The sequence below is a fragment of the Wolffia australiana genome, chromosome 8, assembly GCF_029677425.1.
Source record: "Wolffia australiana isolate 7733 chromosome 8, ASM2967742v1".
In the NCBI taxonomy this organism is placed as follows: domain Eukaryota; kingdom Viridiplantae; phylum Streptophyta; class Magnoliopsida; order Alismatales; family Araceae; genus Wolffia; species Wolffia australiana.
Window position 1 is genome coordinate 15,297,107 of NC_135842.1, and position 14,123 is coordinate 15,311,229.

General features: G+C 44.0%; 2 protein-coding genes across 2 annotated transcripts; both read right to left on the minus strand.

Moving 5' to 3' along the window:
• Positions 1-1,277: 1,277 nt before the first annotated feature.
• On the minus strand, positions 1,278-7,011 carry LOC144706496 (protein TIME FOR COFFEE-like). Its single transcript, XM_078579477.1, has 10 exons — positions 6,781-7,011; positions 6,405-6,569; positions 6,224-6,321; positions 5,976-6,141; positions 5,660-5,892; positions 5,351-5,576; positions 5,187-5,257; positions 4,824-5,090; positions 3,714-4,746; positions 1,278-2,568 (listed from the first exon to the last, which is right to left on the minus strand). Exons 1-10 carry the CDS (start codon positions 6,845-6,847, stop codon positions 2,561-2,563), a joined length of 2,334 nt encoding a protein of 777 aa, XP_078435603.1. The 5' UTR covers positions 6,848-7,011; the 3' UTR covers positions 1,278-2,560.
• A 625-nt stretch (positions 7,012-7,636) lies between these two features.
• On the minus strand, positions 7,637-13,120 carry RRF (ribosome recycling factor, chloroplast precursor). The gene is made up of 11 exons (XM_078579478.1): positions 12,961-13,120; positions 12,526-12,649; positions 12,371-12,440; positions 12,199-12,294; positions 11,977-12,074; positions 9,920-10,031; positions 9,589-9,630; positions 9,117-9,173; positions 8,944-8,994; positions 8,817-8,873; positions 7,637-7,829 (listed from the first exon to the last, which is right to left on the minus strand). The coding sequence occupies exons 1-11, from the start codon at positions 13,046-13,048 to the stop codon at positions 7,812-7,814; spliced, it is 813 nt and encodes a 270-aa protein (XP_078435604.1). The 5' UTR covers positions 13,049-13,120; the 3' UTR covers positions 7,637-7,811.
• Between the last annotated feature and the right edge of the window lie 1,003 nt (positions 13,121-14,123).

Consider the following 14,123-nt stretch of genomic DNA (forward strand, 5'->3'; position numbering starts at 1 on the left):
AAATGATCTTAAATGTGATCAACTTATAAATGGACCAAACTTAGAGCCACATCTTTCGTTCCTCAGATATTGAATGAAATATACATTTTTAGGACCTCGTTATTCTCTTACTGTCATTGTTTTATCTTCTGAACAGGAAAATGCATTACCGAAGGTCTCGTCATCATACAAATCTGAAATAGGGTGGTCCAATGGTATCATTAAAGGGTTAGAGAAAAAATTTTAGCACAAAATTTTAATCTATAAGGAATTATGTGCCCACTTGACAATCCCATAGCTGAATCAATCCTACTTGCTTGACTTATCAAGAAGAAGATCATGAACTGGCGTACGATGGATTTATTTGTGACACTTTAGATAACCCATGGTTGAGTCCCATTCATATATTACCCAATAAATCTAGAATAATGGCTAAGGAAAATGAAAATGATGAGGAAGTACATATCTTAATATCCTCTTTAGAGATTATGCTTTGATTATTGAAAACTTAAGAAGATCATTTCGTCTGATGGAAAGGATTGGTTAATCTTTGGCATACATATAATGCTTTTGTGGGCCTATTGAACTACATATAATATGTTCTTAGGGATGTCTCATTATAGGTTAGTATTTGGCGCGGTCTGGCTTCTTCCATTATAAATTGAACATAAAGCATTATGGGCAATTAAGAGGCTTAAACTTTCTTTAGATGCAGCTGAGAAGGCTCCGTCATGAGATTAAAAAATATCGACTTTTAGATTGTAATCAAATGAACACCAAAGTCAATAAGCATAAAGTATTCATTAACATAATAAATAAATAAGAAAATATATGAAAAACGAGAAGGGCTGTATTCAACTACAATTGTTAATGATTATGTTGGTTAATAAAAAAGGAATGGGGAGATTCAGGGACAAACCATCCACAATATTAAAAATTGAAAGAATAAAATGAAAGGACAAATCCACATCAATTGATGGTCAACCATTTTTTCCTAATATAGTTCTTGCTTTTATCGTGTAACATCTCCATCCACCCGTACAATTATCTCTTTCTCCCTTGTGCAGTTTGCTTAAGAGGATAACATTTTATTGGACTTTGATAACATACTTATTTTAATAAATTTGTATAATGTAAACAACTGTTATCTTTTTCTACTAATACCATATCAAGGAAAGGTGAATAAACTATGTGTTGGAAGAGTTAACCTTTATTTAAGTTATTAAATAATCCAAAATATCGTAATGGGGTGAAGTGGGTCTCAAAGGGAGATGTATCTCTTGTGCTGGGCCCAAGGAGACATTAAATATCTTATATTTCATTTGACTTTGGATGTCTAGAGAGAGAGAGGAGAGACAGGAGATGATAGAGAGAACTAAGAGAGGGAACAGAAGAGAGGAGAGAGAAGAAAGAGAAGAGAGTGAGAGGAAAGGAGAGAGAGAAAGAGAGAGAGTGAAAGAGAGAGAACAAGAGAGAGAGAGAGAGAGAGAGAGGAAGAGAGAGACTAATAAGAGAGAAGAGAGAGTGAAAGGAGAGAGAGAGAGAGAGGAGAGAGAGTGAAAGGAGAGAGAGAGAGAGAGAGAGAGAGAGAGAGAGTGAAAGGAGAGAGAGAGAGAGAGAGAGAGAGAGAAGAAAGAGAGTGAAAAGAGAACGAGGGGAGAGAAAGAGAAAAAAAAATAGAAAGAGAAAGAGGAGAGAGAGAGAGAGAGAGAAAGAGGGGGGCAGGGAGAAAGAGATTTGAAAAGAGTCCATCACGGCAATGACAAGGAGACAGGAACTGATACTTGAAAAGAAAGCGACTGGAAATCCAGTCGCCGACCCAATGGACAACTGAGAAGAAGACTGTACAGAGGGCCCTAGAGAGAGAAAGAAAGCGACAGGAAGACAAAGAAAGAGAGAGAGAGAGAGAAACAAAGAAATCCAGACCCAACGAACAAGAGAGAAGAATACTGTAGACAGAGAAAGAAAGCGACAGAAAGAGACAGAGACGGGAGATCTAGTAATGGGCCTAGCGACAACGATGAGAGAGAGAGAGAGACAGGGACAGACTTGTCTTCGTGACCCAGAAGAGAGAGAAGCAAAAAGCAATGGAAACCGACGGTGACAGAGGTAGATGAAAGACGGACGGCAACGAAGGGACAGAAGAGAGTGAAGATAGAAAAGTGGGTGAAGAGGATGAAGATAGAAAAGAGGGTGAAGAGAGAGAAGAGAGAGAGAAGAGGGTGAGGAGAGTGAAGAGAGAGAGGAGGGTGAGGAGAGAGAAGAGGGTAAGATGAAGAGAGAGAAGAGGGGTAAGGAGAGAGAAGAGAGAGAAGAGAGAGAAGAGAGAAGGAAAAGAGGGAAGTGAGAGAAAGAACCGGGATGTGGGGGGCCGTATGTGGGTAGCCTCGTCGCCGACCAATGAGAGAGCAGGAGAACCAAGTGGGGGGGGGGGAGGACCGCGCGGATCCTTTACTGCCAGAAACGTTATGTCCACCAATCCCCACGCAAGATGAAAAAAACTTTGGATTTTTCTGCCCCAGCTGCTACCGCCCTCCTCTCCCCTCCGTTTCTTCTCAAGATCAATCGGCCCACTCTCCGATTATTTCCCTGCACAGAGAGAGGCAGAGACACATTAACATAGAGAGAGGGAAAGAGAGATGCAGAGAGAGAGAGACAGCTATATATACATAGGGATAGAGATAGAGACTATAGAGAGGGAAAGAGATGTAGATTGAGATAGCCAGTTAGATAGAGAAAGAGACAGTCATAAAATATATCGAGAGATAGTCATATCTAGAGAGAGACAAGGACAGGGAGAGAGGGGAACAGTGAGAAAAAGAGTCACAGGGAGGGAGGGGAAGAGAGAGAAAGGACAGGAAGGGAGGGGAACAGAGAGAAAGAACAGGAAGGGAGGGGAAGAGAGAGAAAGGACAGGAAGGGAGGGGAACAGAGAGAAAAAGAGAGAGTTACAGTGAGGGAGGGGAAGAGAGAGAAAGAAGGACAGGGAGGGGAAGAGAAAGAAAAAGAGAGAGTTATAGTGAGGGCGGAGAAGAGAGAGAAAGGACAGGAAGGGAGGGGAAGAGAGAGAAAGGACAAGAAGGGAGGGGAAGAGAGAGAAAGAAGTACAGGAAGGGAGGGGACGAGAGAGAGAAAGAAGTACAGGAAGGGAGGGGAAGAGAGAGAAAGAAGTACAGGAAGGGAGGGGAAGAGAGAGAAAGGACCGGAAGGGAGCGGAAGAGAGAGAAAGGACAGGAAGGGAGGGGAAGAGAGGGAAAAAGAGAGTGACAGGAAGGGAGGGGAAGAGAGAGAAAGGACCGGAAGGGAGCGGAAGAGAGAGAAAGGACAGGAAGGGAGGGGAAGAGTGTGAAAAAGAGAGTGACAGGAAGGGAGGGGAAGAGAGAGAAAGGACCGGAAGGGAGCGGAAGAGAGAGAAAGGACAGGAAGGGAGGGGAAGAGTGTGAAAAAGAGAGTGACAGGAAGGGAGGGGAAAAGAGAGAAAGGACAGGAAGGGAGCGGAAGAGAGAGAAAGGACAGGAAGGGAGGGGAAGCGAGTGAAAAAGAGAGTGAAGGGAGGGGAAGAGAGAGAAAGAAGGACAGGAAGGGAGGGGAACAGAGAGAAAAAGAGAGAGTTACAGGGTGGACTGGAAGAGAGAGAAAGAAGGACAGGGAGGGGCACAGAGAGAAAAAGAGAGAGTCACAGGAGAGAGGGGAAGAGAGAGAAAGGACAGGGAGGGAGGTAGAGAGAGAATTACCACTGGTGGGCCTCTGCTCGGCGGGCTTGAGGGAGGACAAAGGGTGGTAAGGTGCAGACAAGAGCGAGTGCGCACCAGAAGTAGACGCGAAGTGGGCAGCCTGGAGCAAGCTGGGAGGCGGCAGGCCTCTAATGGCGGCCGCCTGGGTGCTTGCCTGGTGCAACTCCGGCGGCGCCCTCTGGTAATAAGAATTGGAGAAGAAGAGATGACCCTGGGGAGGAAGACTATGCTGCAGATCCTGCTGGCCCTTCGCCGCCGGCCCCAATTGCCTCGGCCCTAGAATTGCCGGCGCCGCCACCGCCGCCGCAACCCTCCCCGAAGACGAAGACGAAGAAGGCTGAGCCGGAGTCGGCCTGGAGCTGCTCCTCCATTGCGCTGATTGCTGTATCGGACTGGGAAACTTGCGCATCGCCGCCGCCACTGTCGTCGGGGCCGGGGCCGGCGGCAGCTTGCTCTGTGTCCCAGAATTTATCTTCCCTCGGTGTCCCAGCAGCTGCTGCTCTAACTGCCGTTGCTCACGCTGGAACTGCTGCTGCTGCTGCTGCTGTTGCTGTTGCAACCGTAGCCGCTGCTGGTCCGCCAGTTGAACTTGCCTCTGGTAGAATTCAATTGCGCTCTGAGGAGCAGCCTGGGTCGACGTGGCACGAGGGCCGCTCATCGTCGTGCAAGGAATCAGATTCAGGGTCCGAGCTTGCCCATCTGCTGAAGACGAATCGCTCCCTATGGGGTTGGGATTCTTGGGCTGGGGTTGAAGTTGAGAAGGATGAAGATAGCCGTTTAAGAAGGGCAGTGGATGGGCATGAGTCCCGCCCCCTCGGTAGCCCGCCGGAAGAGGGAATGGGTACCCTGCTTTCTGTAGCATTATGTATTGGGCTTCGCCATGGGACAGATTAGAGTAATTGAAGCCGATCCCGGCATTGTTTGGAGCTGATGATTGCGCAGGGGATGGCGAATTAGGGTTGGTCGACTTTGCGGGAGCCAGAGCAGGCGACAGGGACGGCTGGTTCAGAGGGAATGCCAATGCCCGACCGGGCTGGAGAGAGAGATTCTCACTTGGGTTAGAGAAGTAGTCCAATTATCGGAGTAAGCTAACGAGGAGAAGTGTCATACCATTTGGGAAGAAGGCTGCTGCGGTGGAAGTTGCTTCTTTTGGGAGGCTTCATCGGCCTGGGCAGATGCCGAAGACGATGAGCACTTCTCCTTTCTTAAGTGAGGGAATGGGGAAGAGAAAGAGCTTGGGTTACTCGCATTCTCGCCATAGATTGGCGCTGGGCTAGCTGCTGTACTCGTCCCAAGAGGGCCCAGCCGGGCAATTTGTTGATGGCACTGAATATTCTTGGCTATAAAGCAATGCGTGGCGCAGTTCTTTGGTCGGAGCTGCAACAAAGGACCAGCCAAATGCATCAAAATATATATATATATATATAATCTCAACCAAGTAAAGAAATCAACAAAGAGCGAATCTATAAATACCTGCACAGTTTTGTGGGGTGATTGTTGTGAAGCGGGGGTGAAAATGGAGACAGCCGGCGATGTTTGTGAAACTGGGAAGATGAAAATGAAGATTATTGATACAATTGTGCCGATTGGGTTCGAGAATTTTAAGAAAATATTAATTCAAAAAAAAGTTTTCTTACTTGTTTTCTCTGATTTGGGTCCGGAATCCGGATCCTGCATCTTCTGTACAACGACGGTGTCTCTTTCTTTTGTGACAACATCAAGCGAATGTTCTGTCCTGGACTCACCCGCCCCCACCTTTGAACCCTTAATTGGGCTCGAATGGGCTTCAAGATGGCCCGAGATAGGACATACATCCGCAGAAGGATTTGTTTCCCCCGATGATGAAGACTTGGCTGGAGCGGCCTGGAAAAGACAATGGCGTCGATTAAATTAAGACCCACAAGGGAAAAACTTCCAAAAAATATTATGTGATTTCAAAGACTTGCCATGAGATCAATCTTAAATTTCTCCCTTGAGCCATTAATGGTGGAAGAGGCTATCTTTTTTTCTTCTTTCACATCAGAAACATGGACACTTTCCTCCCTTGTCTCCTCAACCAGTGACAACGACGAGTTCATCTCTGATTTTGGTGATTGATGATCGGAGAGGGACTTATCTGCAGAAGAAACCCCGTTTTCTTCTTCAGATTTAACCGGTCTTGGACTCTTTCGCTTAGGCGCTGCATAATTATCCACCAGAACTTAGGCGATTAAGAAAGACAGGGAAATTATAAAAAAATAAGCAACTAAAACGACGACCAACCGATAGGTGACAGCGACGGCACGGTAGAATTATGCCCATCCATGCCCTTATCTCTCTGTTTATCCGAGGGTTCTTGGAATTGCCTGGTCAATCCGTAGAGCACCTCGGCGACTTCAATCTCAATGTCCTGAACCGAAGACTTGGCATTTCCTCCTTCACCCAGTTTCTACAAAGTAAAGCCCTTGAACTGATGAGCACCGGGTTCGATTGCAACAGTCAATCAAGGAGAAAATATCCCCAAATCTAACCATCTTCTTCCTCAGAGAAGCGCCAGATGACGACGCCGGGGTCTCTCTAGTAGGAGAAGAAGTTGAAACCCAATGTTCATCTGCTCTTTTCGCATAGGCTGCAAGAACGAATCAAAAAAAGAAGAAACAAAAGATTGTTAAAAGATGGGAGATTCAGAAAACAGAAACTTCAGTAATCCACCTGATCGTGCTTTCCTAGGCACGGACACGGAAATCATCTCATCAGACGGCCGCCAGACGGAGGGTGACTTGGCTGTTCTTGCTGGCAAGCTCCTCCGCGTCGTATGATTCTGAGCCGTCGATGAAGACGGCGGCGAAAGAGTCTGCTGATCTTGATCTTCCTCCTCTGAATCAAGACAAACCAAAACCAACAGTCAAAATCAAAACCAAACAAACAGCAATAAAATCAAAAATCGAAACCAAAAACAACAACAGAATCAAAATCAAAACCAAAAACACAACAGAAAAATCAAAATCGAAGCCAAAAACAGCAATGAAAACCAAAATCAGAACCAAAATCGAAATCAGATCCAGAAAGAAGCCGATCGGATCAGAACCTGGCGAGCTTCTCAAACCGCTATTCCTTGATCTTCCTCGCCGCGACAGCCCGCGCTTCCCGTCCATCTTCCCCTAATCCTCACGCGCATCAGCTCAGAACGCATCATCCGCAGTCTCTCTCTCTAGCTCTCTCTCTCTATCTCTCTCTAAAACTTCCTCTATCTCTCTCTATCTCTCTCTAAAACTCTCTCTCTCTTTCTTTGTCTGTCTTCGCAGCTCTGATATCTGACCTGAACTGCCTTTTACACTACCCCCACGCCGATATTCCTCCGCAGTGTTGAGCTTTCGACGGCTGAGATGAAACCGTTGAGAATTCAAGCGATCCTGTCCGTCGATTGTTTCCTCGATTTGCGTCGTCTAGATCCTCGGGTGCCAGCGTGGCATCATCCTGACCGTCGGGTCAATCCATCGCGCCAGCTCCTCAGATTCCGGTAATTAGGGTTGCATCGTCCGTACGGTCTCCGTCGGCCACGCCGCCTTTTTGTCGTCTAGCGGCGCCCTCGGTAAGATCCGACGGCTCAGATCGCGCCACGTTGGACTCGTTAAAAATTGTTCTAATAAGTGAATCCGTGGGCCCCGTTTTCTGCCACGTGGAAGTCTACGTGGCGGATATCCGAATGTTATGGGCCGTATCGGGCATAAGATATTTTGGTGGGGCCCGCAAAGCTGAGTCAGCAATCATGACGTGAGAATCCACGGATTAACTTTCAGGTGAAAACGCACACGTGCGGCAGTCACGGCCTGACTGTATTGATTGCCCCACGTGGGAGTAGTCACGTGCGATGTTTTTCGATGCGCCCCACAAAATTTATTTATATTTAAAACCGAAATTGTTTTTTTTTCTATTTGCTAGGAGAAAAAAATAGCACGTGAAAAATAGAAAAAAGACCCGTCCAAAATGGCGTTCTCAGCAAGTAACCATAGAGAGAGACTGTTCAACGATGAGAGAGAGAGAGAGAGACGACTCTGGCAGATATACACAGGTGCCAGCAGGAGAGGGGATCCTAGAGAGAGAAACCCCCGACCAGTTTCAGACCGATAGCAGCTCCTGCAAAAAAAGCCCGGCCCATTATAAGTGCAGCGCGAAGTGGGGAAATGGGACAGTTTTTTCCTCCCGGGTATAGTTCCGGATCATCCCAGATGTGGACGGTGGACGAGACGGTACGAGTTTCGTCCCGTCCGACATCCAGATTCAGTGTAGGAACGAAGGACGGGACGAATTTTCGTCCGACAGTACGAAAATCGCCCTGTCCAGTCCTCCCGGGACGAATCTTCATCCCGTCCGGCTAAAAAACTGTTCCGTCCCTTGTCCCAGATGAAAAAAAAACCGTTTGATATTTTTAATATATTAAAATAGATTTTTCTAAGTTTTTTAGGGACATGGAGGAGAGAGAATCCAAAAGGACATATGTACAATTATTTCATAGCGGGGTCAGTTTCCACGCATGAAAAAATACAGGGACTTTTATGCAAATTGTCAAAGCAAGGCCATGTGCCTACATCTCAACTGTCGGATGTGAATCCGGCAGTTTTTCATCCACATTCGTCCGTCCATCATCCGAGACCTCTGGACGGACTTTTTTTCGTCCCACGGGACGAAACCGTCCCCTCCGGTGGTCCCCGGAACAAATTTTTGTCCCGAATTTCGTCCATACCCTTGGACGGGACGATTTTTTCGCCCCGGGATGAAAAAATCTTCCTGTCCGCATCCCTGAACTATAGGCCCGGGACGAATGCACTATAATTCCATTTTATGATTTTTTTCTCAAATTTTAGAACTTCTATGATTCATAAAATCCGCCATTTTCTGTTCCAGATCTCCGGGGCCCCGGTTTATCAGTGGGATGGTTCCCAGACGAGACGGTTCCAGATGACCCGACAAAAATGGGACGCAGGACGAGACGAAAACTGTCCCAAACCATCTTACTATCACATCCCCGAAGATCGTGAGGCTTAATTATAAGGCTTTTAAAAATCCACATTACCCAATAAATAAATAATCAGAAAATGCCAATAATAATGATAAATGTTGTACCTTCTCTTTCTGCTTCTGGAGGGCCTCCACCTTCTTCATGTAATCATCCGTCACTTTCTGCGACGAATTCAGTCTGTTGGATCCAATTTTGATGGCCGTGATCATGCAGAGATAGAAAAATAGGTACCTGAAGATCGCTAGACAAATCCTTGACGTTGTCCTCCGAGAGCTTCTTCTCCTGAATTTTATTTAAGTGAATTCAGAAGAGGAGAATTTTTGTTTGTGTTTTTATGGTTTTTAATATATTTTTTGAGTTTTTTATTTATGAGAGTTGGTTTAGGGGTACTGGAGATGACTCACTTTTTCGAGCTTCTCATAAGCTTTGAGCGCGTCCCTTCTTATGTTTCTAATGGCAACCTGTGAGAAGGGATAAATGGTTGGGAAATGTTTGATTCTCAGAAAATGAAACAGGGAGAAAGAGTGGTGCAAAAAAGAAGAGGGCACGAGAAGAGATAGAGAGAGAAAGAGGCGCAAAAAGGAAGTGGACACAATAAGAGATAGAGAGAGAGAGAGAATGAGATGAATACTGAGAGAATCAGGGGGGGAGGACTAATCGCAGGTTCCTTTCTTGGATGAATAAAGAGAGAGAGGTGCAACGAGGAAGTAGACACGAGAAGAGATAGATAGATAGAGAGAGAGAGATATGAATAATGAGAGAATCAAGGCGGGTAGGCCTCATCGCAGGTTCCCTTCTTGGATGATACTTATTCTGTCCTATCAAGATTCAATAAATCATGAAATGTTGCGGCAGTTTGACAGGATTTGCATTTACCTTTCCTTCTTCGGCTTGTTTTGCAACAACTTTTGAGAGCTCCTGAGGACAAAATATCAGAAGAAATTTAATTCACGGACTGAAAAATACAGAAAAACATTATTTTTAATGTACTTATGCTTATACCCTCATCTTTTAGTGATACCCTCATATTTACGTGTGATTTTTTTCTAAGAAAAGAAACTTTTATCGAGGGAACAGAGATTTCGTTTGACGTTTCTCCACCTTTACCGACTTCCGACTATATAGTGCGTGAGATTTTCAATGTTCAATCATTTTAAAAGAAATATTTTAAGTGATGCAAAATTAAATGGTCCATATCTGTAGATACCTTCCTTCTCTCAGCCGTCAACTGAGGAATGCTCAGACGTATCACTTCTCCATCGTTGCTTGGAGTCACACCAAGATCGGAGTTGACGATTGCTTTCTCAATAATTTTCAAGCTGACCTCACATATTTCAAAAATGAGATTAAACTGAGAACAAATCAATAGTGAGATAAAGGAAAAACGTCATGGAGAAAAGAAATTTTGCGACCATCAAGATTTAGCAGAAATATTTTGCTGAAACTGGCGGCTTGTGATGAGTGTGATGAGAGACTCGATACGGTAACTGTGGCGGCAACGATGTCATTAACAAACCAGCAAGATAGGCAACTACCATGGCAGTGAGAAGGCTGATACAATCTTATAACCCCAAGGATATTTTTTGCATTTTTTCCCATTAGGGGTATTTTAGTCATTTAGTGTTTCAGGTGAGGTTGCTTAAACACTTGCAGCCCTTCCTTCGGGAGAGCAGTCCGAAATCAAGGTAAGATCTGCCGCTTAGCTCACCGTCTCGATCCTTCCCCTCTTGGTCCCGTCCCCTCAACTGTCCAGCAATCCCCTATCCCAATCACCTCACTGGATCTTCAAATAGCTCCCCTAAAATCTTATCCCTCCTGATGGATTGGTTCTCTTCCAGTTTTCGACAATCCCTGTCCGTGCAATCAATAACCCCTCGTCACGTCTTCAGACAGCTCCTCCCCGTACAATCCCTTCCTCCATTCAACCCTTCCTTCTCCCTTCCCCATACAAGGATAAATCAAGGTTTGTGTAAAAGGCTACAGTGGGAACAATGGGAGTGGCAGAACAGTGATTGCATGATTGTCAATCATTATCGCCATTGCCCACATCATTGTCCACTGCTAAGATGACAATGATGATTTTATCCTAGTCTTCTTTGTCGATATGAGTGTGGATGGCAGTGATGATTGAAGGACTCGTTTCACTCCACCCACCTCCTCTGCCTGCCATTGCTGGTCTCTGCTGTTTCCATTCCCACCCAAGTCTCTCACTGCCACCGCTATAGTTCTGGATCGTCCCCGACGTGGATGATGGACAAAGGACGGGACGGTTTTTCGTCCAACGATAAAAAAACCATCCTGTCCAGTCATACCGGGACGGTTTTTTGTCCCGTCCAGTCCTCCCGGGATGAATTTTTGTCCCAAAACTCGTCCCGGATGAAAAAAACCCATTTAATATTTTTAATATATTAATATCGATTTTTTTCAAGTTTTTTAGGGAATTACTGAGGAGATAGAATGCAAAGGGACATATGTACAATTATTTCTGAGGGGTGTCCATTCACACGCACCTAAAAATACAGGGACTTGATGCAAATTGTCATTGCGAGGCCACATCGCAACATCTCAACCGTCGGATGTGAATCCGGTGGTTTTCCATCCAGATTCGTCCGTCCATCGTCCGAGACCTCCAGAAGGACGGTTTTTTCGTCCCACGGGACGAAAACCGTCCCGTCCGGTGGTCCCCGGGACGAATTTTCGTCCCAAAATTCGTCCGTATCCTCAGATGGGACGATTTTTTCGTCCCTGGACGAAAAAATCGTCCCGTCCGCATCCCTGCACTATAGCAACCGCCACTTCCCTTCTTGCCAGTCTGTTGATTACATGGCTGCCACCATCGGCCTTCTCGCTGGTCCCTGTTGCCTCGAGTTTCTCGTCCTTGTTGAGGATGACGAGTGGACAATGACAAATTGTTATCAGCCATCATTGCCTGGCGCTTAGATAATGATGATGACATTGATAATATTTTCATTGTTGTCATCATTATTGTCATCTTGTTAGAGACAAGTGATGATGACCACCATGTCAACGTCATCACAATAGCAAATTCTACATGCAGATGACTAGTCGTAACACTTCTGGCCCATATTTATTAGTTCGTGCCAAACATATTCAAAAAATTTTGAATATGTTTGGAAGGAACTTGCAAACATATTCAAGGTCGATCTTCAAAAACCCTCACAAAATAGCATAATTATTAGTTCGTTCCAAACATATTCAAAGTTATGATGCTCCAAATATTGACTCAGATTATTCTACCATTACCTGGACTTGTCATAAGGTTGAACAAGCAAGGAACTTGCATCCGGAGTGCTGATCTGTGCGATGCTCTTCAAGTTTACGGGACTCCCATAATAGTCGACCTGAAAGGCAAATTATATAACTCGAAAAGAAATCAAGGAATAGAAGCTAACTTTCTGCCTCGTTTGTACAAAAAAATCAATCATGGTGGAAGATTAATCATAGAACGTAATTTGGCACACATACTTCGATCCTATCAAGCATTGCCGGATTTGATCTTCCTGTCCTCACAGCATTGAAACTAGCGCGCATTGATTCAAGAGCTTTCTCCATTCGTTGCTTCTGAAACACAAGAACAAGGACCTGAGGTCCAGCAGCCAAATCTGAAATTATTCAAAAAATTTTGGTATTTTCATACAGCGTCTTTCTCTATCAAGGATTTCTCGGCCTCAATCTCTTCAATTGTAGCACATTTGACGGTCCCTGTTCTGAAACATTCCACGATATCAGAAAATATGAAAAACAGTCGAATAATTCCGAAAAATAAGAAGTAAATCTTAAATTGAAGCTCGCCTTCTTTGTTCACTTTGAAAGGATGAACCGTTCTTCCCCAAAAACGCAATTTTCCCCTCCTGAAGCTTCACATAACTACAGGCTGACCTCAACGGGATGACCCTCCTAAGCACGCAAACTCGTCCTACAGAATCACGCCAAAAATAATATTTTTACAATTACATAAACCTCAGAACTGAAATCAAAGAAAGAACAGTTTTCCCCCTCTCTCGCAACTACATTTTCATTCCACGGAAGAAATACCCATCAGGAATAACCAGAAAACACTCAGATTTACTACCCCACACGCCATTTATCACTCCAGAAAAGAGGAATCGCGCAACAATTAACGCATAAAATCAAGATTACACGACATAATGCAAACGGAATTGAAAATAGAACTAAAAAGGATTAGAAAGAAATCCAATGTGGAATTTAAAGAGGATACTGGGTTACCTGCACCCGCAACAACTGTCCCTGATCTTACATGGAACGACCTCAGAGAAGCCGTCCCGGCAGATGATAACCCTTGAACCCCAGACATTACCGATTTCTACAAGAACTGTTCTTCAGCTCAGATGGAGGGAAGTAGCGCAGCGGAGAGAATAGAAACTAGTGTTGTTCGGATAAGGGAGATCTTTATCTATCTTCCCGCAATCTGAACCGTTCATTTCGTGGATCTGAGGAGCATGCTTAACATTAATATGAAAAATGTGGAAGGTTGAAGTTTTATAACTGAAGTTCATGACAGGTTTAATTTCTTGTTAATTTACACTTCAGACAAAAATATACATTTGTGTGATTAAGTTTTTGGTCATGGTTAAATTCAGATTCAGGGATAATTAGATGTGATTCAATCATTCTATGGTTATGTTATGCAATTTTATGTGATTAATGGAGTCGTTACCATGCTAGTCACTTTAATTGAGGCCAAAACCCTATGATACTCCTAATTTGGCATCCAAATCATACGATTTGCAAATGAAAATAAATATATTAGAAGTGAAATAAAACTTGAGTGAGTACAAAATAATGAAAGTAATATTAGTCTCATTTTTTCTTGGCAAAACATGTTCAAGGTATAATAAATCTAAGAAACTACATAATAGAAAAATAATATCTAATTTGTGCTTATTTACATCAATAAAGAAATTATACTTATAAGATATTTGTTTCAATTATGATGGTTTATTGGTAGGCTAGAGATAAATTTAGACGATGGAAAGTGATGAACTAACATATTGGGATACCAAGCACCCCTCAAGATTAGTCTAAATCCACAATTATTGAGTCACCCAACACAAGGAAGGTATTGTATTCATATTTTGATTTTTCTCATTTATTCCCCTTTCATGGTTATAATATCCTTTACTGAGTTACTGTGATGCTTTATTTTTCAATCCTAGGCAGATAACTAACCTTCCATGGAATCATCCAAAGTGGATGAAAATAATGTTTATACCTGTGATTTATCACCTCAAGAATTTTCAGAATACTTAAAATATAAATCACCTCAAGGTCCAACCACTGTGATGGAGGCAATTATTTTATTCCTCACAAATAAGTGTCATGTGTGATACATGATATTGGTTGACAAATAATTGACTCTTGGATACTCA

Bases quoted from the DNA above. Each gene is read 5' to 3' on its own strand.
- LOC144706496 (XM_078579477.1), bottom strand. From the start codon at position 6,847: ATGGACGGGAAGCGCGGGCTGTCGCGGCGAGGAAGATCAAGGAATAGC. The intron at 6,322-6,404 runs GTGGATTACTGA...TCGTTCTTGCAG, and splicing joins GCCTAGGAAAGCACGATCAG to CCTATGCGAAAAGAGCAGAT. The intron at 4,747-4,823 runs GTATGACACTTC...CTCTCTCTCCAG, and splicing joins AGCAGCCTTCTTCCCAAATG to CCCGGTCGGGCATTGGCATT.
- RRF (XM_078579478.1), bottom strand. From the start codon at position 13,048: ATGTCTGGGGTTCAAGGGTTATCATCTGCCGGGACGGCTTCTCTGAGG. The intron at 12,295-12,370 runs GTATGAAAATAC...CTTGTGTTTCAG, and splicing joins CCTTGATAGAGAAAGACGCT to AAGCAACGAATGGAGAAAGC. The intron at 8,995-9,116 runs GTGAGTCATCTC...AATAAAATTCAG, and splicing joins CTTATGAGAAGCTCGAAAAA to GAGAAGAAGCTCTCGGAGGA.